The sequence below is a fragment of the Entelurus aequoreus genome, linkage group LG11 (assembly GCF_033978785.1).
Source record: "Entelurus aequoreus isolate RoL-2023_Sb linkage group LG11, RoL_Eaeq_v1.1, whole genome shotgun sequence".
Taxonomy (NCBI): domain Eukaryota; kingdom Metazoa; phylum Chordata; class Actinopteri; order Syngnathiformes; family Syngnathidae; genus Entelurus; species Entelurus aequoreus.
The window spans coordinates 8844328-8865419 of NC_084741.1; the positions used below are offsets into that span (position 1 = coordinate 8844328).

Below are 21092 nucleotides of genomic sequence, written 5' to 3' on the forward strand. Positions count from 1 at the left end.
TCGCTGCTGGTGTAAACAATGGGGAAATGTGAGGAGCCTTTCAACCTGTGACGTCACGCTACTTCCGGTACAGGCAAGGCTTTTTTTATCAGCGACCAAAAGTTGCGACCTTTATCGTCGTTGTTCTCTACTAAATCCTTTCAGCAAAAATATGGCAATATCGCGAAATGATCAAGTATGACACATAGAATGGATCTGCTATCCCCGTTTAAATAAAACAATTTCATTTCAATAGGCCTTTAAGAATGACTTTAACATTCACATACTGTATTGGTTGGTCCATAAAGAGTTTAGCATTAAAAAACACAAATAATGTAAATATCAATTTAAAACACAAAACAGTCTGGCCAATGAAGATGAAGTCTATAAACGAGCTTTGTTCTTCTCCAACAACACCATGTGGTTCAGCGCAACAGGCCAAGAAAAATAAATAGGACTAAATCTAATACACAAGCCTCACTGACAACTCTGCATGCTGGGACTTTCAATTCAACGAGGTGACAAAACATTTTGGCTCGTGTGGATGTTATTGGGAACACTGACAAAGTTAGCAATTAAATAATGGAGGAGTGACCATCCCAGAAAACACACATCGCCTACACATTGTTTTTGTATGTTCCGCCTGACAATTGGCGTACCCCACTTTGGGAACCCAGGTACTAACATGTCCTCCAAGCATTTTGACAACAGTGGGTCACTGTATTTCAACTTAAAACCCTTTAATTGTAAATCTAGCTTGACGAGAAAGTATGCCTTCCCTCCATCACCAGTTTTAGTGGTTCCAGCAAAATGCACGGAAGCAGAAGTCCGTGTCCTGAAGGTGTCTAGTTTTCTGCATGCCTGGGATCACATGACCAGAACGCGCTCACTCCCTTCTGGAACCTCCTCTATTCATGAGGCAGACATGCAATTTTCATTAAGCCCATCTAGGACTGGGCGATTTGGACCAAAACTGATACTGCAGATAGGGCTGGGCAATACGGCCTTTTATTAATATCTCCATATTTTTAGGCCATGTCACGATACACAATATATATGTGGATATTTTGCCTTAGCCTTGAATGAACACTTGATGCATATAATCACAGCAGTATGATGATTCTATGTGTCTACATTAAAACATTCTTCTTCATACTGCATTAATATATGCTACTTTTCAGAGAGAGAGAGAGAGAGAGAGAGAGAGAGAGAGAGAGAGCAGAAGGCATAAGAAAAAGTATCTGCATTTGATTGTTTACATTTGATTATTAACAATCCGGGGAGGGTGTTAGTTTAGGGTTGTAGCTGCCTGGAGGTGAACTTTTATTGCGGTTTTGAAGGAGGATAGAGATGCCCTTTCTTTTACACCTGTTGGGAGCGCATTCCACATTGATGTGGCATAGAAAGAGAATGAGTTAAGACCTTTGTTAGTTCGGAATCTGGGTTTAATGTGGTTAGTGGAGCTCCCCCTGGTGTTGTGGTTATGGCGGTCATTTACGTCAGTGGTCCCCAACCACTGGGCCACCGGGCCGCACAAGAAAAATATATATATATATATATTTTAAATTAAATCAACATAAAAAACACAATATATACATTATATATCAATATAGATCAATACAGTCTGCAGGGATACAGTCCGTAAGCACACATGATTGTATTTCTTTATGGGGGAAAAAAAAAAAAATCCACTGAAAACATGTTTTATATTCTAGTTTCTTCAAAATAGCCACCCTTTGTTGAGATTACTGCTTTGCACACTCTTGGCATTCTCTCCATGAGCTTCAAGAGGTAGTCACCTGAAATGGTTTTCACTTCACAGGTGTGCTTGAAGCTCATGGAGAGAATACCAAGAGTGAGCAAAGGGTGGCTATTTTGAAGAAACTAGAATAGAAAACATGTTTTCAGTTGTTTCACTTTTTTTTGTTTTAAGTACATAACTCCACATGTGTTCATTCATAGTTTTGATGCCTTCAGTGACAATCTACAATGTAAATAGTCATGAAAATGAAGAAAACGCATTGAATGAGAAGGTGTGTCCAAACTTTTGGCCTGTACTGTATATGTAAATAAAGCTGTAGTCTCTCACCAAAAGCCAAATGCAGTCACTGACCAAAGCATTAAATCCCATTCCGAAGTCGAGAAGTTGGTACTGCGCGCCATATCTTTTTTTTCGTTAGATGCACATCATGTCATTGTGTTTCAGAGAGGAGCCTCCATAAACACGCAAATGGCGGAGGTGAGCCAAAGAGGATGCACTGTGCTTCGCCCGTCAGGCGCTGAGAAGAGCAAATGGCTGTAACAAAGGCACATAAAAAGAAACCTGCATGGTGGTATTGTCTCAAATATATACCGCTATTAAAGGCCTACTGAAATGTTTTTTTTTAAATTTAAACGGGGATAGCAGATCCATTCTATGTGTCATACTTGATCATTTCGTGATATTGCCATATTTTTCCTGAAAGGATTTAGTAGAGAACAACGACGATAAAGGTCGCAACTTTTGGTCGCTGATAAAAAAAAGCCTTGCCTATACCGGAAGTAGCGTGACGTCACAGGAGCTCACAATTCCCCGTTGTTTACAATGGAGCGAGAGAGATTCGGACCGAGAAAGCGACGATTACCCCATTAATTTGAGCGTGGATGAGGAACGTTAGAGTGAAGAACTAGAGAGACAGTGCAGGGTGTATCTTTTTTCGCTCTGACCGTAACTTAGGTACAAGGTCTCATTTGATTCCACACACTCTCCTTTTTCTATTGTGGATCACGGATTTGTATTTTAAACCACCTCGGATACTATATCCTCTTTAAAATGAGAGTCGAGAACGCGAAATGGACATTCACAGTGACTTTTATCTCCACGACAATACATCAGCGAAGCTCTTTAGCTACTGAGCTAACGTGATAGCATCTGGCTCCAATGCAGATAGAAACAAGATAAATAAATCCCTGACTGGAAGGATAGACAGAAGATCAACAATACTATTAAACCATGGACATGTAACTACACGGTTAATAATTCTCAGCCTGGCAAAGCTTAACAATGCTGTTGCTAACGACGCTGAAGCTAACTTAGCAACTTAGCAACCGGACCTCACAGAGCTATGATAAAAACATTAGCTATCCACCTACGCCAGCCAGCCCTCATCTGCTCATCAACACCCGTGCTCACCTGCGTTCCAGCGATCGACGGCGCGACGAAGGACTTCACCCGATCACAGATGCGGTGGCGGCTAGCATCGGCTAGCGCGTCTGCTATCCAAGTAAGTACTCCTTGATGTGTTGCTACAGCCAGCCGCTAATACACCGATCCCACCTACAACTTTCTTCTTTGCAGTCTTCATTGTTCATTAAACAAATTGCAAAAGATTCACCAACACAGATGTCCAGAATACTGTGGAATTGTTCGATGAAAACAGAGCAGTTTGTATGGTGACACATTGGGTACGAATACTTCCGTTGCCGTCGTGACGTCACGCGCATACGTCATCATCCAAAGGAGTTTTTCAAGCGGAAGTTTAGCGGGAAATTTAAAATGTCACTTTATAAGTTAACCCGGCCGTATTGGCATGTGTTGCAATGTTAAGATGTCATCATTGATATATAAACTATCAGACTGCGTGGTCGCTAGTAGTGGCTTTCAGTAGGCCTTTAAGTATAATACGGGTACATCGCACAGCCCTAAGCCCATCTTGTGTGTGGGAATAGCAGAAAGTCGTGATGCGTGCAGACAAAAGAGCCGGGCTGCGTGAGGGTCCTCAAAGCGGTTGCGCCTTGTTCCTCACAGGACCACCCGTGTGAGATGAGTTTGAGTACACCGTTTAAGACTGCAAATTGCAGAATGAGCCCGGAGCTCGAAATTGAGGGTTTGTGCGGGAGCGTGGTGTGAAAGTGAGAGAGAACAGTGGGAAGCTGTTGACCTTTTTTTAGAAAGCAGACGGGGGTGCGATCCGGAAAAGCATTCATGGTTTCACACAGGCCGCCTGCTTGCTCGCCGAGCCTGATTGTGTGGGTATGCACTTGAAATTGCGTGCCTGGGTCCATGTTTTGCATGTTTGTGAGCTTTGTAAACACGAAATTGGCTTGCCAGCTCATCACCATGCAGTCTTAGTAATGAACAATCATACTCAGCCGCAAGTTGACTCATGTTTGTCGAAAGTGTTCCTTTTTTTAGATTCTGCATTTCTCCTTTAATAGATCAGACTTGCATTACTTTTGTTGTGCAGCAGTTTCCTCTCTGACTACAGTGCCAGGCCAAACTTTGGACCCACCATTCAATAACATGAGCACGTGTCTTCAAACCTTTTACTGTATATTAATACAAATGTAACAAGAGCCCTATAAAACCTGGTGCTTTTTTTAGTTCAATTTGCAAGTTTGTGTGAATGAAAAGAAAAGGAAACTACATCAGGAGGCAATGGCGGTACAGAACTCATGACTGTGAGCCACTCCTTTTTTCCTACGCTTTTGAACCCTGCAGCTGTTGCGGCCATAATGTTTGTATTCAACAAATAGTTATTGTATTTGCCATGGCATCTTTTGGACGGGTTTGCTCACTGCAGGTGTTGAGAGTGGAATGTCGACAGTATTTCCTTGTGGTTAGTGCCTTGAACCGGAGGTACAAGTGCCGTTTGTATATTCTCACATGGTTTCTTCATTCGTTACTCCAAGCAAAGTTTGTAAGTGTTACAATATAACTAAAATAATTCATACTTACAAAATCAACGGGTTTGCTCACTGCAGGTGTTGAGAGTGGAATGTCTACAGTATTTCCTTCTGGTTAGTGCCTTGAACCGGACATACAAGTGCCGTTTGTATATTCTCGTATGGTTTCGTCATTCATTACTCCAAGCAACGTTTGTAAGTTTTACGATATAACTAAAATAATTCATACTTACAAAATCAACGGGTTTGCTCACTGCAGGTGTTGAGAGTGGAATGTCGACAGTATTTCCTTCTGTTTCGTGCCTTGAACCGGAGGTACAAGTGCCGTTTGTATATTCTCACATGGTTTCTTCATTTGTTACTCCAAGCAAAGTTTGTAAGTTTTACAATATAACTAAAATAATTCATACTTACAAAATCGACAGGTTTGCTCACTGCAGGTGTTGAGAGTGGAATGTCTACAGTATTTCCTTCTGTTTAGTGCCTTGAACCGGAGCTACAAGCGCCGTTTGTATATTCTCGTATGGTTTCGTCATTCATTACTCCAAGCAACGTTTGTAAGTTTTACGATATAACTAAAATAATTCATACTTACAAAATCAACGGGTTTGCTCACTGCAGGTGTTGAGAGTGGAATGTCGACAGTATGTCCTTCTGTTTAGTGCCTTGAACCGGAGCTACAAGCGCCGTTTGTATATTCTCACATGGTTTCTTCATTCGTTACTCCAAGCAATGTTTAAGTTTTACAATATAACTAAAATAATTCATACTTACAAAATCAACGGGTTTGCTCACTTCAGGTGTTGCGAGTGGAATGTCAACAGTATTTCCTTCTGTTTCGTGCCTTGAACCGGAGATACAAGTGCCGTTTGTATATTTGCGTATGGTTTCTTCATTCATTACTCCAAGCAATGTTTGTAAGTTTGACAATATAACTAAAATAATTCATACTTTATAAAGTCGTTACATGTTTGATAATAGTGTTTCCATTCTTATTTGTACATGCTATCGTAATGTAATCAAGCTTGTGTTGTTAGCATTAGCTAATATACTAACATGTTTACAAGCATTTGTATTATTAACTTGCAATGGCATTTTTTTGGTATTGTTTCAGTTTTTAAAATTATTCAGTAAATTCACCAAAACATCACAGTTGAGTTGTTGAGTCTGGAGATTGGAGAGCTAGCTTATATATAAAGGTTTATTTGAAATAGGGACAGATACAGAAACATAGATATCTGAAACAGTTATCCAATGTATGCATCATAGTGTTTGTAGCCAAAGCTAATTTACAACACTTGTTCCCAACAACAACACATATCTAACATCATTAAAAATAGGAAAATAAAAAGAATAAGGCAAAGAGGAGTCGATAATAATAATAGTAATAATACAGACAAAGTACAAACTAGATAAAAGCCAATAACAATAATAATAATAATAACACAGACAAAGTGCAGACAAGATAAAAAACAATTAGTAAAAAATAGTTCAAACTAAACATGGGAACATGATTGTTGCTCAACTAGCCACAATTTTGTTTGTTTTTTGAAAGTGACAAGTGCAGGTCTACTTTTCAAAGTGTCCGGTAAAGAGTTCCATAGTTGTGGTCCTTTTATTGAAAAGGCAGTCTGGGCAAAAGATGTTCTACGGAATGGAACGCAACAGTTGCTCGGGTGGTAGATCTGGTACCACTTTGCAGTCTTGTAATTGCCTTGCAGAGCAATTGGGGAGCAGAGTTACCCAAGCATTTAAAAACCAATTTGACTGTGTGTAACAAAATAAAATTGGTAAAACTTAAAATATTGTATTTTGGTTCAAACTTGGCAATCCAAATTTGGCTTCCGCAGCTAGTGGGTCCATGACAATTGCTTCTGTTTTGTTTAAGAAGCTGTTTTACTGCTGTGTTACAGGCGCTGTTTGGAAACAATTAAGGTATAATCATTTAAAAACGTGTACAGTATATCTGTGACTTGATATATGGAATGTACACTGCAAAAAGTCAGTGTTCAAAAACAAGAAAAAAAAATACAAAAATGAGGGGTATTTTATTTGAACGAAGCAAAATTATCTGCCAATAGAACAAGAAAATGTGGCTTGTCAAGACTTTCCAAAACAAGTCAAATTAGCTAACCTCAATGAACCCGAAATAGCTTAAAATAAGTATATTCTCACTAATAACAAGTGCACTTTTCTTGGTAGAAAAAAAAAAGACCTTTTTGCTCAATACGTTGAAAAACATTCTTAAATGAAGTAAATGCTAGTGCCATTATCTTGACATAATGATATGCGCTCGGCATTACATTTCTTGAAACCAGCAAACTTATACTAAAAACTAATTTATTGTTCTTAATGGAAAGACAACAAGGCAAGCGCTTGTTACTCTCGGGGTCTCCTAGCTGCTCAGGCAAATCATATGCTCTAAAAATGCATTTTTCCATGGATAACATGACATCATCGCGCCAAGTGCGTGCTCTTTCAGTCAATTAGTGCGCATATATACAACCCGGCCCCCGGCCAAAAAAATTTTTATTGTAATTTTGAGGAATTTATCTGAATGTGCATGAACTATTTCTGTTCAAAATTGTTGGAAATGTTAAATGTTTAAATATTAACTGTCAGTTTACTGTACTGTGCCAACTGTACTACTATATGAGTACCTGTTTTCCATTGTTGCATTGAAAATAAAACAGTAAAGTCCATTTGGCTGTCATCTGTTTTAATTATGAGACACAATTGTGTCAAAGTCATCATTTTTTATTTCATGCTTGAAATAAAAAAATATTACTTTAAAAAAGTAGTTGTTGATGACACAGTTTTGCAACACTTGATATTCTAGTTTCAAGCATGTTTTACTCAATATAGTTCATAACATCTCAGCAACAAGCTGTAATATCTTACTGACATCATTTAGGACCAAAACCCTTAAAACAAGTAAAAGACTCTAACATCAAATCTGCTTAGTGAGAAGAATGATCTTATCAGACAGAAAATAAGCAAATATCACCCTTATTTGAGATATTTCATCTTGCTTAGATTTCAGTTTTTGCAGTGTAGACTTGTGCGCTGTACAGTCCAGACAATAGGGTTGTTCAATAGAGGCGTTGATTGGATCATTTCACTCATGAATTGTGTGTGTTGCTTTTGTAGGACGCACCGGATCACCATCACCAACTTCTGCTTAGGAAAGCACCTGGTGAGCGAGGACGACCTGCTGAAAGACCAGAGAGGAAGTCCGGCCTATATCAGCCCCGACGTGTTAAGCGGTGAGCCAGAAGATTTAAATCGACATGAGCACATCCTTTTCTAACATGTTGCACCGTGTGCACACTGGTGTGAGACGGTGCCTTAGTGTTGCGCAACGCTCTGCAGCCCGGTGTTGTGTGTTACTAACAAAGCACCGAGAAGCAGGTTGTTTCGCAATGTAGGACTCGGGGAAACACGAATTAACATTTCCCCCCCTTGTCCCACTTAGCTTTCTGCAACAGTTGATCACTATGTGTCTGCAGAGGAAGCTACTTTGTCCGTGTTAAGAGGAAGCCAGTGTTTAATCATTCAACTTTACAATGGGAAAGTTGTCCATGCTGATGAGTCCTGAGTGCAGCTGATTGACGCCGCTTCATCTGCGCTCGCTGACAAAATGTTTTTTTACAATCAGCCTCTCAAAGCCTTGTAGATAGTTAGGCATGTGTGTGTGTGTCAAGTCAACATAACGTGACTGGCACTCAATTAAAAGTGAGCGTCAGTGAGTCACACACTGATGACTCACTTGGAGGGAAGCTACTCCCATCTACGCCCTCCTATCTTCTTGTGTGTGTGTCACAAGCTTAACATAATAGCTTGCGGCTTTTAACTGTAACTTCACCCATAGATGATGCGCCCCCTTCTCCTTACTAGTGTAATGTTAAAGCGTCGGATTTAGGCTTACGGTTCATTTCACTTCTAGTTTAGCCCACTCCCAGCCTTCCTTGTTTTTAACGTTACTTACTGCACTGCAAAAAGTCCGTGTTCAAAAACAAGAAAAAAAAAAAGCAAAAATGAGGGGTATTTTATTTGAACTAAGCAAAATTATCTGCCAATAGAACAAGAAAATTCAGCTTGTCAAGACTTTCCAAAACAAGTCAAATTAGCTAACCTCAATTACGGTAACCCAAAAATAGCTTAAAGTAAGTATATTCTCACTAATAACAAGTGCACTTTTCTTGGCAGAAAAAAAGACCTTTTTGCTCAATATGTTGAAAAATATTCTTAAGTAAATGCTAGTGCCATTATCTTGACATAATGATATGCACTCGGCATCATGATTTTTTTTTCCATGCTTGAAGTAAGAAATTATTACTTTAACAAAGTAGTTTTTTACTTGTGAGTGTTGATGACACAACACTTGATATTCTAGTTTCAAGCATGTTTTACTCAATATAGCTCATAACATCTCAGCAACAAGCTGTAATATCTTACTGACATCATTTAGGACCAAAACAAGTAAAACACTCTAACATAAAATCTGCTTAGTGAGAAGAATGATCTTATCAGACAGAAAATAAGCAAATATCACCCTTATTTGAGATATTTCATCTTACTTAGATTTCACTTTTTGCAGTGCATTGCCGAATATTTTTCATACTATAAGGCACACTGCAAAAAGTCAGTGTTCAAAAACAAGAAAAAAAATTACAAAAATGAGGGGTATTTTATTTGAACTAAGCAAAATTATCTGCCAATAGAACAAGAAAATTTGGCTTGTAAAGACTTTCCAAAACAAGTCAAATTAGCTAACCTCAATGAACCCCAAAATAGCTTAAAATAAGTATATTCTCACTAATAACAAGTGTACTTTTCTTGGTAGAAAAAAAAATTGACCTTTTTGCTCAATATGTTGAAAAATATTCTTAAATGAAGTAAATGCTAGTGCCATTATCTTGACATCATGATATGATTTTTTTTTTTCATGCTTGAAGTTATAAATTATTACTTTAACAAAGTAGTTTTATACTTGTAAGTGTTGATGACACAGCTTTGCAACACTTGATATTCTAGTTTCAAGCATGTTTTACTAAATATACCGTAATTTCCGGACTATAAGCCGCACCTGACTATAAGCCGCACCAGCTAAATTTAGGGGAAAATACAGATTGCTCCATATATAAGCCGCACCCGACTATAAGCCGCAGGGTTTTGATGTGTAATTAGCGTAGTATATAGGGGTTCCTGCTACCACGGAGGGGATTGTCGGGACAGAGATGACTGTTTGGGAACGCAAAGCGTCCCATTTATTAACAATAAATCTTTCAATCAAACTTTCACATCTTTGACATGGCGAACAGCATTCGTGCAGAGTACAAATAATACAACGGTGCAAAGTAATACAAAGTGCTCGCCTGTACGTTATCAAAATAACCAGCCTACCGGTATATGAAAAGTCAGTCTTTAATCATTGTGTCATCGTCTTCCTCCTGCGTACTAAAACCACCCAAATCCTCTTCGTCGGTGTCGGAGAAGAACAGGCCGTAAATAAGCCGCACCCTTGTATAAGCCGCAGGGACCAGAACGAGGGGAAAAAGTAGCAGCTTATAGTCCGGAAATTACGGTAGGTCATCACATCTCAGCAACAAGCTGTAATATCTTACTGACATCATTTAGGAGCAAAACACTTAAAACAAGTAAAACACTCTAACATAAAATCTGCTTAGTGAGAAGAATGATCTTATCAGACAGAAAATAAGCAAATATCACCCTTATTTGAGACATTTAATCTTACTTATATTTCACTTTTTGCAGTGTGGTGTTGTGGAGATTTCATGGAAATGTAACGCACGTAGAAGTCAACTGTTTGCCTTGGCTCATCCTGTTAATCATTACACACGCTGCCTTGACGGGAACTTGCCGAGCACCCTGAGTCACTGAGGGGCAAAGTTGTCCTTGTGCTAAGCAAAAAAACATTGAAATGGCATTCTGGGGTTGCCCTGGTGGACACTTGAACATTTGCATCCATAGACCAGGGGTGTCAAACTCATTTTAGCTCAGGGGCTGCATGGAGGAAAATCTGTGCACACGCGGGCCGGACTATTAAAATCATGGCATTAAAACTAAAAAAATAAAGATAACTTCAGATTAGAGATGTCCGATAATGGCTTCTTTGCCGATATTCCGATATTGTCCAACTCTTAATTACCGATACCGATATCAAGCGATACCAATATATACAGTCGTGGAATTAACACATTATTATGCCTAATAATCCATAGTGGATCCAACATAATAGTGAGAGTCCAGTCCATAGTGGATCCAACATAATAGTGAGAGTCCAGTCCATAGTGGATCTAACATAATAGTGAGAGTCCAGTCCATAGTGGATCTAACATAATAGTGAGAGTCCAGTCCATAGTGGATCTAACATAATAGTGTGAGAGTCCAGTCCATAGTGGATCTAACATAATAGTGTGAGAGTCCAGTCCATAGTGGATCTAACATAATAGTGAGAGTCCAGTCTATAGTGGATCTAACATAATAGTGAGAGTCCAGTCCATAGTGGATCTAACATAATAGTGAGAGTCCAGTCCATAGTGGATCTAACATAATAGTGAGAGTCCAGTCCATAGTAGATCTAACATAATAGTGTGAGAGTCCAGTCCATAGTGGATCTAACATAATAGTGAGAGTCCAGTCCATAGTGGATCTAACATAATAGTGTGAGAGTCCAGTCCATAGTGGATCTAACATAATAGTGTGAGAGTCCAGTCCATAGTGGATCTAACATAATAGTGAGAGTCCAGTCCATAGTGGATCTAACATAATAGTGAGAGTCCAGTCCATAGTGGATCTAACATAATAGTGAGAGTCCAGTCCATAGTGGATCTAACATAATAGAGTCCAGTCCATAGTGGATCTAACATAATAGTGAGAGTCCAGTCCATAGTGTATCCAACATAATAGTGAGAGTCCAGTCCATAGTGGATCTAACATAATAGTGTGAAAGTCCAGTCCATAGTGGATCTAACATAATAGTGTGAGAGTCCAGTCCATAGTGGATCTAACATAGTGAGAGTCCAGTCCATAGTGGATCTAACATAATAGTGTGAGAGTCCAGTCCATAGTGGATCTAACATAATAGTGAGAGTTCGGTCCATAGTGGATCTAACATAATAGTGTGAGAGTCCAGTCCATAGTGGATCTAACATAATAGTGTGAGAGTCCAGTCCATAGTGGATCTAACATAATAGTGTGAGAGTCCAGTCCATAGTGGGTCTAACATAATAGTGAGAGTCCAGTCCATAGTGGATCTAACATAATATTGTGAGAGTCCAGTCCATAGTGGATCTAACATAATAGTGTGAGAGTCCAGTCCATAGTGGATCTAACATAATAGTGTGAGAGTCCAGTCCATAGTGGATCTAACATAATAGTGTGAGAGTCCAGTCCATAGTGGATCTAACATAATAGTGTGAGAGTCCAGTCCATAGTGGATCTAACATAATAGTGTGGGAGTCCAGTCCATAGTGGGTCTAACATAATAGTGAGAGTCCAGTCCATAGTGGATCTAACATAATAGTGAGAGTCCAGTCCATAGTGGATCTAACATAATAGTGAGAGAGTCCAGTCCATAGTGGATCTAACATAATAGTGAGAGTCCAGTCCATAGTGGATCTAACATAATAGTGTGAGAGTCCAGTCCATAGTGGATCTAACATAATAGTGTGAGAGTCCAGTCCATAGTGGATCTAACATAATAGTGAGAGAGTCCAGTCCATAGTGGATCTAACATAATAGTGAGAGTCCAGTCCATAGTGGATCTAACATAATAGTGAGAGTCCAGTCCATAGTGGATCTAACATAATAGTGTGAGAGTCCAGTCCATAGTGGATCTAACATAATAGTGTGAGAGTCCAGTTCATAGCGGATCTAACATAATAGTGTGAGAGTCCAGTCCATAGTGGATCTAACATAATAGTGAGAGTCCAGTCCATAGTGGATCTAACATAATAGTGTGAGAGTCCAGTCCATAGTGGATCTAACATAATAGTGTGAGAGTCCAGTCCATAGTGGATCTAACATAATAGTGAGAGTCCAGTCCATAGTGGATCTAACATAATAGTGAGAGTCCAGTCCATAGTGGATCTAACATAATAGTGTGAGAGTCCAGTCCATAGTGGATCTAACATAATAGTGAGAGTCCAGTCCATAGTGGATCTAACATAATAGTGAGAGTCCAGTCCATAGTGGATCTAACATAATAGTGAGAGTCCAGTCCATAGTGGGGCCAGCAGGAGACCATCCCGAGCGGAGACAGGTCAGCAGCACAGAGATGTCCCCAACCGATGCACAGGCGAGCGGTCCACCCCGGGTCCCGACTCTGGACAGCCAGCACTTCATTCATGGCCACCGGACCTGTGTCCCCCCTTCCACAAGGGAGAGGGGGGCAGAAAATAAAATAAATGGCAGATCAACTGGTCTAAAAGGGGGTCTATTTAAAGGCTAGAGTATACAAATGAGTTTTAAGATGGGACTTCTACTGAGGTAGCATCTCTAACTGTTACTGGGTGGGCATTACAGAGTACTGGAGCTCCAATATAAAACGCTCTATAGCCCGCAGACTTTAACTACGTCTCCACCTCGTCAGCCATGTTGTAGTTTTTAGAGCTTCCATATTGAGTGTGGGTGGTCTTAAATTACATATCGAAGCCCTCCTCCAGACCAAGCCCCCTTTGACTGCATCTCTTAAATATCATCTTTTCGGCATTTTGTTCTGTCCCAAATGGTGAGGTTTTACGACTATTGGCTGAACGAAGTTGTGTCGCCTCCAGGCCGCCCGTACCGCGGTAAGCCCAGTGACATGTGGGCTCTCGGTGTGGTTCTGTTCACCATGCTGTACGGCCAGTTCCCCTTCTACGACAGCATACCTCAAGAGCTCTTCCGCAAGATCAAGGCCGCAGAGTACTCCATCCCAGAGTGAGTGCCGCAGAGACCTGATCTGTGTGATCGTTTGTAGCCCAAGCTGGTGGATATAATCCTCCTCGTGCGCTCCGCAGGGATGGCCGTGTGTCGGAGAACACGGTGTGCCTCATCCGCAAGCTGCTGGTGCTGGACCCTCAGCAGAGGCTGACTGCAGGAGAGGTGCTGGAGTCCCTCAGTGACATCATCGCCTCCTGGTAAGGGCTCCCCCTGCTGGATGCCTCGGCCGTTACAGGCGTGTTTGTTTCAATGATGGTCTCGTTTTGGGACTGCAGGCAATCGGTTTCATCGCTGAGTGGCCCCCTGCAGGTGGTGCCGGACATTGACGACCAGGTCAACCACCCAGAGCATCTACAAGAGGTAAAGATATTGTACACCTTGTAAGTGGCTCAATATATTCATGACCACTCATCTCAGTACAAATTATTTATATCTACATTATATGTTAGAGATGTCCGATAATGGCCTTTTTGCCGATATCCCATATTCCGATATTGTCCAACTCTTAATTACCGATTCCGATATCAACCGATACGATATATACAGTGGTGGAATGAACACATTATTATGCCTAATGTTGTTGTGATGCCCCGCTGGATGCATTAAACAATGTAACGAGGTTTTCCAAAATAAATCAACTCAAGTTATGGAAAAAAATGCCAACATGGCACTGCCATATTTATTATTGAAGTCACAAAGTGCATTCTTTTTTTTTAACATGCCTCAAAACTAGAGATGTCAGATAATATCGGCCTGCCGATATTATCGGCCGATATATGCGTTAAAATGTAATATCGGAAATTATCGGTATCGTTTTTTTTATTATCGGTATCTGTGTTTTTTTTTTTTTTTAAATTAAATCCACATAAAAAACACAAGATACACTTACAATTAGTGCACCAACCCAAAAAACCTCCCTCCCCCATTTACACTCATTCACACAAAAGGGTTGTTTCTTTCTGTTATTAATATTCTGCTTCCTACATTATATATCAATATATATCAATACAGTCTGCAAGGGATACAGTCCGTAAGCACACATGATTGTGCGTGCTGCTGCTCCACTAATAGTACTAACCTTTAACACTTCATTTTACTCATTTTCATTCATTACTAGTTTCTATGTAACTGTTTTAATATTGTTTTACTTTATTTTTTATTCAAGAAAATGTTTTTAATTTATTTATCTTATTTTACTAATTTTTTAAAAAAGTACCTTATCTTCACCATACCTGGTTGTCCAAATTAGGCATAATAATGTGTTAATTCCACGACTGCATATATCGGTATCGGTTGATATCGGTATCGGTAATTAAAGAGTTGGACAATTTCAGAATATCGGATATCGGCAAAAAGCCATTATCGGACATCATTACTCAAAACATCCATCCATCCTTTTTCTACTGCTTGTCCTTTTTGGGGTCGCGGTGGGGTCAGCAGCTTGGAATTTGGGACATGCTCTCCCTGAGAGAGCATGAGGAGGTTGAGGTGGGTGGGGTACGGGGTAGCAGGGGGTGTATATTGTAGCGTCCCGGAAGAGTTAGTGCTGCAAGGGGTTCTGGGTATTTGTTGTGTTGTGTTTATGTTGTGTTACGGTGCGGATGTTCTCCCGAAATGTGTTTGTCATTCTTGTTTGGTGTGGGTTCACACATATTTGTAACCGTGTTAAAGTTGTTTATACGGCCACCCTCAGTGTGACCTGTATGGCTGTTGACCAAGTATGCATTGCATTCACTTGTGTGTGTGAAAAGCCGTAGATATTATGTGATTGGGCCGGCACGCAAAGGCAGTGCCTTTAAGGTTTATTGGTAGGGATGCCGATAAATGCGTTAAAATGTAATATCGGAAATTATCGGTATCGTTTTTTTTATTATCTGTATCGTTGTTGTTGGGTTTTTTTTTTGTTTTTTTTTATTAAATCAACATAAAAAACACAAGATACACTTACAATTAGTGCACCAACCCAAAAAACCTCCCGCCCCCCATTTCTTTCTGTTATCAATATTCTGGTTCCTACATTGTATATCAATATATATCAATACAGTCTGCAAGGGATACAGTCCGTAAGCACACATGATTGTGCGTGCTGCTGCTCCACTAATAGTACTAACCTTTAACACTTCATTTGACTCATTTTCATTCATTACTAGTTTCTATGTAACTGTTTTTATATTGTTTTACTTTCTTTTTTATTCAAGAAAATGTTTTTAATTTAGTCATCTTATTTTATTTTATTTTTTAAAAAGTACCTTATCTTCACCATACCTGGTTGTCCAAATTAGGCATAATAATGTGTTAATTCCACGACTGCATATATCGGTTGATATCGGTATCGGTTGATATCGGTATCGGTAATTAAAGAGTTGGACAATATCGGAATATCGGATATCGGCAAAAAGCCATTATCGGACATCCCTATTTATTGGCGCTCTGTATTTCTCCCTACGTCCGTGTACACAGCGGCGTTTAAAAAAGTCATAAATTGTACTTTTTGAAACCGATACCGATAATTTCCAATATTACATTTTAAAGCTGTTATTGGCCGATATCGGCAGTCCGATATTATCGGACATCTCTAATTAATATGATAAAAAATACATGCAATTGCAAATCTTCTAAACTTTTATAAATGCATCAAATGGTATTTTATAATACATTCTAAACTTTTTGGGTAAAATACAAATGAATACTTGAAAAAAACAAACAAATATATATATATGTAATTTATTTCAGACGCAGGGTAGGGGGATCCATATCACAGAAGAAAAAACATACGATAAAAGAAATACAAGCAGAAATAAAATAAATAAAAATGTGTATAAATTAGGGATGTCCGATAATGGCTTTTTGCCGATATCCGATATTGTCCAACTCTTTAATTACCGATACCGATATCAACCGATACCGATATCAACCGATATATACAGTCGTGGAATTAACACATTATTATGCCTAATTTGGACAACCAGGTATGGTGAAGATAAGGTACTTTTAAAAAAAAATTAAATAAGATAAATAAATTAAAAACATTTTCTTGAATAAAAAAGAAAGTAAAACAATATAAAAACAGTTACATAGAAACTAGTAATTAATGAAAATTTGTAAAATTAACTGTTAAAGGTGAGTATTATTAGTGGAGCACTAATTGTAAGTGTATCTTGTTTTTTATGTGGATTTAATAAAAAAAAAATAATAAAAAAAAACCATACTGATAATAAAAAAAACGATACCGATAATTTCCGATATTACATTTTAAAGCATTTATTGGCCGATATCGGCAGTCCGATATTATCGGACATCTCTAATTAATATGATAAAAAATACATGCAATTGCAAATCTTCTAAACTTTTATAAATGCATCAAATGGTATTTTATAATACATTTTAAACTTTTTGGGTAAAATACAAATGAATACTTGAAAAAAAAAATATATATATATATATATGTAATTTATTTCAGACGCAGGGTAGGGGGATCCATATCACAGAAGAAAAAACATACGATAAAAGAAATACAAGCAGAAATAAAATAAATAAAAATGTGTATAAATTAGGGATGTCCGATAATGGCTTTTTGCCGATATGCCGATATTGTCCAACTCTTTAATTACCGATACCGATATCAACCGATATATACAAGTTGTGGAATTAACACATTATTATGCCTAATTTGGACAACCAGGTATGGTGAAGATAACGTACTTTTTAAAAAAATTAATCAAATAAAATAAGATAAATAAATTAAAAACATTTTCTTGAATAAAAAAGAAAGTAAAACAATATAAAAACAGTTACACAGAAACTAGTAATTAATGAAAATTTGTAAAATGAAGTGTTAAAGGTTAGTACTATTAGTGGAGCAGCAGCAGACACAATCATGTGTGCTTACGGACTGTATCCCTTGCAGACTGTATTGATATATATTGATATATAATGTAGGAAGCAGAATATTAATAACAGAAGGAAACAACCCTTTTGTGTGAATGAGTGTAAATGGGGGGAGGGAGGTTTTTTGGGTTGGTGCACTAATTGTAAGTGTATCTTGTGTTTTTTATGTGGATTTAATAAAAAAAAAAAAAAAAAAAAAAACGATACTGATAATAAAAAAACGATACTGATAATTTCCGATATTACATTTTAACGCATTTATCGGCCGATAATATCGGCAGACTGATATTATCTCTAGTATAAATAAAATAAAAAATAATTAATAATAATAAAATAAACACTCCACAATATTCAATATATATCTGCTTGACTCGTGATTTCAAAGCAAGTTATTCATTAAATTTTACAAAAGTAAAATTTTACTGTAAAAAAAACGGTGATTCAGTTGTAAAAAAAAAACATTGTTGATTTTATGATAAAACTCTGGCAACTTGGCTGCCTTTTTTTTTTTTTTGAACCATAAAAAAAAGGTTAGGGTTTGGGTTAGGCTAACCCCAAACCTATGTTTTACAGTGTACGTTAAAAAAAAAATTGAATAAAAATATGCATCATGAATTGTTTAATATGATGAGGAAAATCCCTGTGCATTTATGTTTGTTATTCTCTGCAATTTGGCCTTCAATTAAAAGAAGCTGGATAACAGCATTAACGAGGATATCTGATGTCAGGATCGCAGTCCGTCAAAGACGTTACTTCCGCTTTAAACGAGAACCTCTTTCCTGGGTCCAGGCCAAGGTGACGGAGGAGTCGTCGCAGTACGAGTTTGAGAACTACATGCGTCAGCAGCTGCTGCTGGCCGAGGAGAAGAACACCATCCACGAGGCCAAGAGCTTCCTCACCAAGCGCCAGTTCGGCAGCCTCCCCCCGGTCAGGCGGCTCGGCCACGACGCCCAGCCCGTCAGCCCGCTGGACGCCGCCATCCTGGCGCAACGCTTCCTGCGCAAGTAGCCCTCGCCGAACGTCCCCGAAACTGAGGAGAAGGTGAACTGGTCTAGGGTATCCACAGCCCTCGTGTGTCGGCGGGACCTGATGGTGCAAGTGAAAGGACTGTAAATGGAAAGACTCAAAGGTGGCTCGCCCCAGTCGGCTCTCACTGTGGACATTATCCTCTCCTCTCACCTGTCCGTGTTGGAACTCTTGAGCAATACAGGACCAGAATCATGTAGCAGCGCCCCTCCCCCATTCCACCTTCCTCTCCTCCTCCATTTCCTTCCTTCCTTCCTGTCCTGGGAAAACAAGTCTGTACCTTCAAATCAATCTACCTCTCTGATCTTCTCTTCTGTTGGTAAGCCACGCCCACTGTTCTGAGACCACACCAGTGACATCAAGCATCCACGTTCCTGTCACCTTTCTGATGCTTGGGAAATCACAGGAATAAGCTTCTTTTTTTCTTTTTTTTTTTAAATCATGATCTTGGAGTAGCATTTGAACGTGGAAGCGGGCACACGAGAACTTGTCGTCGTCGTCGTGGAGATCTTTTTAATTTTTTTATTTTTTTTCTAGCAGCAGGCAGCTAGCATGCGGAACCTGGAAGTCACCATGCCAACACCCCACTCCGCCCCGACATGAGGCCATGAACTCGCCAAACGTCATGGCCTAAAAAGCCACCGAACTGGTACCCGCGTCCTCACTAAAGGATTAAAGCGACTTCCAGGTACCGTTTCTCTCTATCCAGACGTGTTTGTAGTATGAATGTGAAGGACACGCGTGTGAGACTTTCTAGCCAAGGCCTGCCGAGCGGCCATCTTTAAGCTATCCTCCAGTCCTCCTTTTTTTTTTTGGACGCTTTTCCACTGCACAACCCCCTTAATTTTTTATTTTTTTTATTTTTTTTTAGCTGCGGTTTTGAATGTTATCCAAAAGGAGACTGAGGGCAGCATAACAGGGTAAGCTGACGCTAGTGCGTGGCCGTGTGACAGTTGATCAACGGGGCAGAGTCGGTACCGTGCAATGGAAAAGCGCCATTAAAAAAAAACAACTGTTATCTGGCACACTGTGAAAAAGCCAAGACCAACACCGAGCAATGTTTTCACCCCTTGTACATGCATGTATTATTATTATTATTATTATTATTATTATTATCCCACTGTTTTAGGTGCTTAAACCAGTTTAATAAGTTTCTAGGCGACTCCCTTTTTACTTTATCGTCCCCCCCCGTCTTCAAGCCTCGTCAAAGCCAAGCACCAGCAACTCTTAGGTCTGTTGTTTTATTCTTCATCTCCACTATTTATGCCCTCCCCTCCACGCCACCCTGACTTGTATTTATTGTTCACTCACAACCGTGTTGACGCTTTCAGCTACCATCACGACTAAAGGTAGCCTCCATTTCTTGCCATATTGCCACCAATTTAAGCTACACGTACTTGACTTAGGACTTTGGGCACATGTTTGTGTTTTCAATTCTACACATTTAGCTATTTGATTTGTAACTGAACTCGCACTAGAATGTGTCGTCCCCCCTCCCCTCTGGACTTTTTTTTTTTTTTCTTTACAAATGTCACCAGTTATCTTGCAAAATAGTTTTTCACTTTTTTCCCAGATTATACTGTTTTTTTTTTTGTTACTGAGTTCAAATAACCGTTTTGCTTTTTTTTAATTTTCAGACTCCTGCATAGATTGTTTTACACACATTGTTGCTTATTTTGTTACTTTGCTCACAAATGTTTCATTTTATTTTCAGATTTCTGCATATATTTTTTTTTACACAACTTCTCATCTTGACTTAACTTTTTTTTTGCAAACTTACCTACACAATATTTTACCTTTTTTTTTTTTTTTTTTTTTTAGTTAAACTTGATTTGCGCATGTTTCTTTCCCCACTCATGCATAGTTTTTTTTTTTTTACACAATGATGCTTTTTCACAAATTGTTCAGACTTACCGTATTTTTCGTAGTATAAGTCGCTCCAGAGTATAAGTCGCACCGGCCGAAAATGCATAATAAAGAAGGAAAAAAACATATATCCACTACTGTTCAAAAGTTTGGGGTCACATGTAAATGTCCTTATTTTTGAAGGAAAAGCACTGTACTTTTCAATGAAGATAACTTTAAACTAGTCTTAACTTGAAAGAAATACACTCTATACATTGCTAATGTGCTAAATGACTATTCTAGCTGCAAATGTCTGCTTTTTGGTGCAATATCTACATAGTGTATTTCCAGCAACTATCACTCCAGTGTTCTAATGGTACAATGTGTTTGCTCATTGGCTCAGAAGGCTAATTGATGATTAGAAAACCCTTGTGCAATCATGTTCACACATCTGAAAACACTTTAGCTCGTTACAGAAGCTACAAAACTGACCTTCCTTTGAGCAGATTGACTTTCTGGAGCATCACATTTGTGGGGTCAATTAAACGCTCAAAATGGCCAGAAAAAGAGAACTTTCATCTGAAACTCCACAGTCTATTCTTGTTCTTAGAAATGAAGGCTATTCCACTAAATTGTTTGGGTGACCCCAAACTTTTGAACGGTAGTGTAAGTCGCATTTTTTGGGGACATTTATTTGATAAAAGCCAACAGCAAGAATAGACATTTGAAAGGCAATTTAA

The 21092-nt window shown here is 38.9% G+C and overlaps 1 protein-coding gene across 2 annotated transcripts in view; it reads left to right on the forward strand.

Moving 5' to 3' along the window:
• The window catches only part of stk40 (serine/threonine kinase 40), a 38336-nt gene that overhangs the window by 16125 nt on the left and 1119 nt on the right, over window positions 1–21092 (forward strand). Inside the window, exons 7-12 of one of the 2 annotated variants that reach the window (XR_009827710.1) lie at window positions 7795–7910; window positions 13446–13590; window positions 13671–13790; window positions 13869–13953; window positions 18271–19195; window positions 19379–21092. The exon at window positions 19379–21092 is cut by the window's right edge and continues 1119 nt beyond it. Coding sequence is in view for 1 of the 2 variants with exons in the window: in XM_062062375.1 (XP_061918359.1) it covers window positions 7795–7910; window positions 13446–13590; window positions 13671–13790; window positions 13869–13953; window positions 18271–18489 (685 nt within the window). In the remaining variant the exon portion in view is untranslated. Of the gene's footprint in view, window positions 1–7794; window positions 7911–13445; window positions 13591–13670; window positions 13791–13868; window positions 13954–18270 lie in introns of both variants that reach the window. The other variant, XM_062062375.1, reaches the window with a different exon arrangement.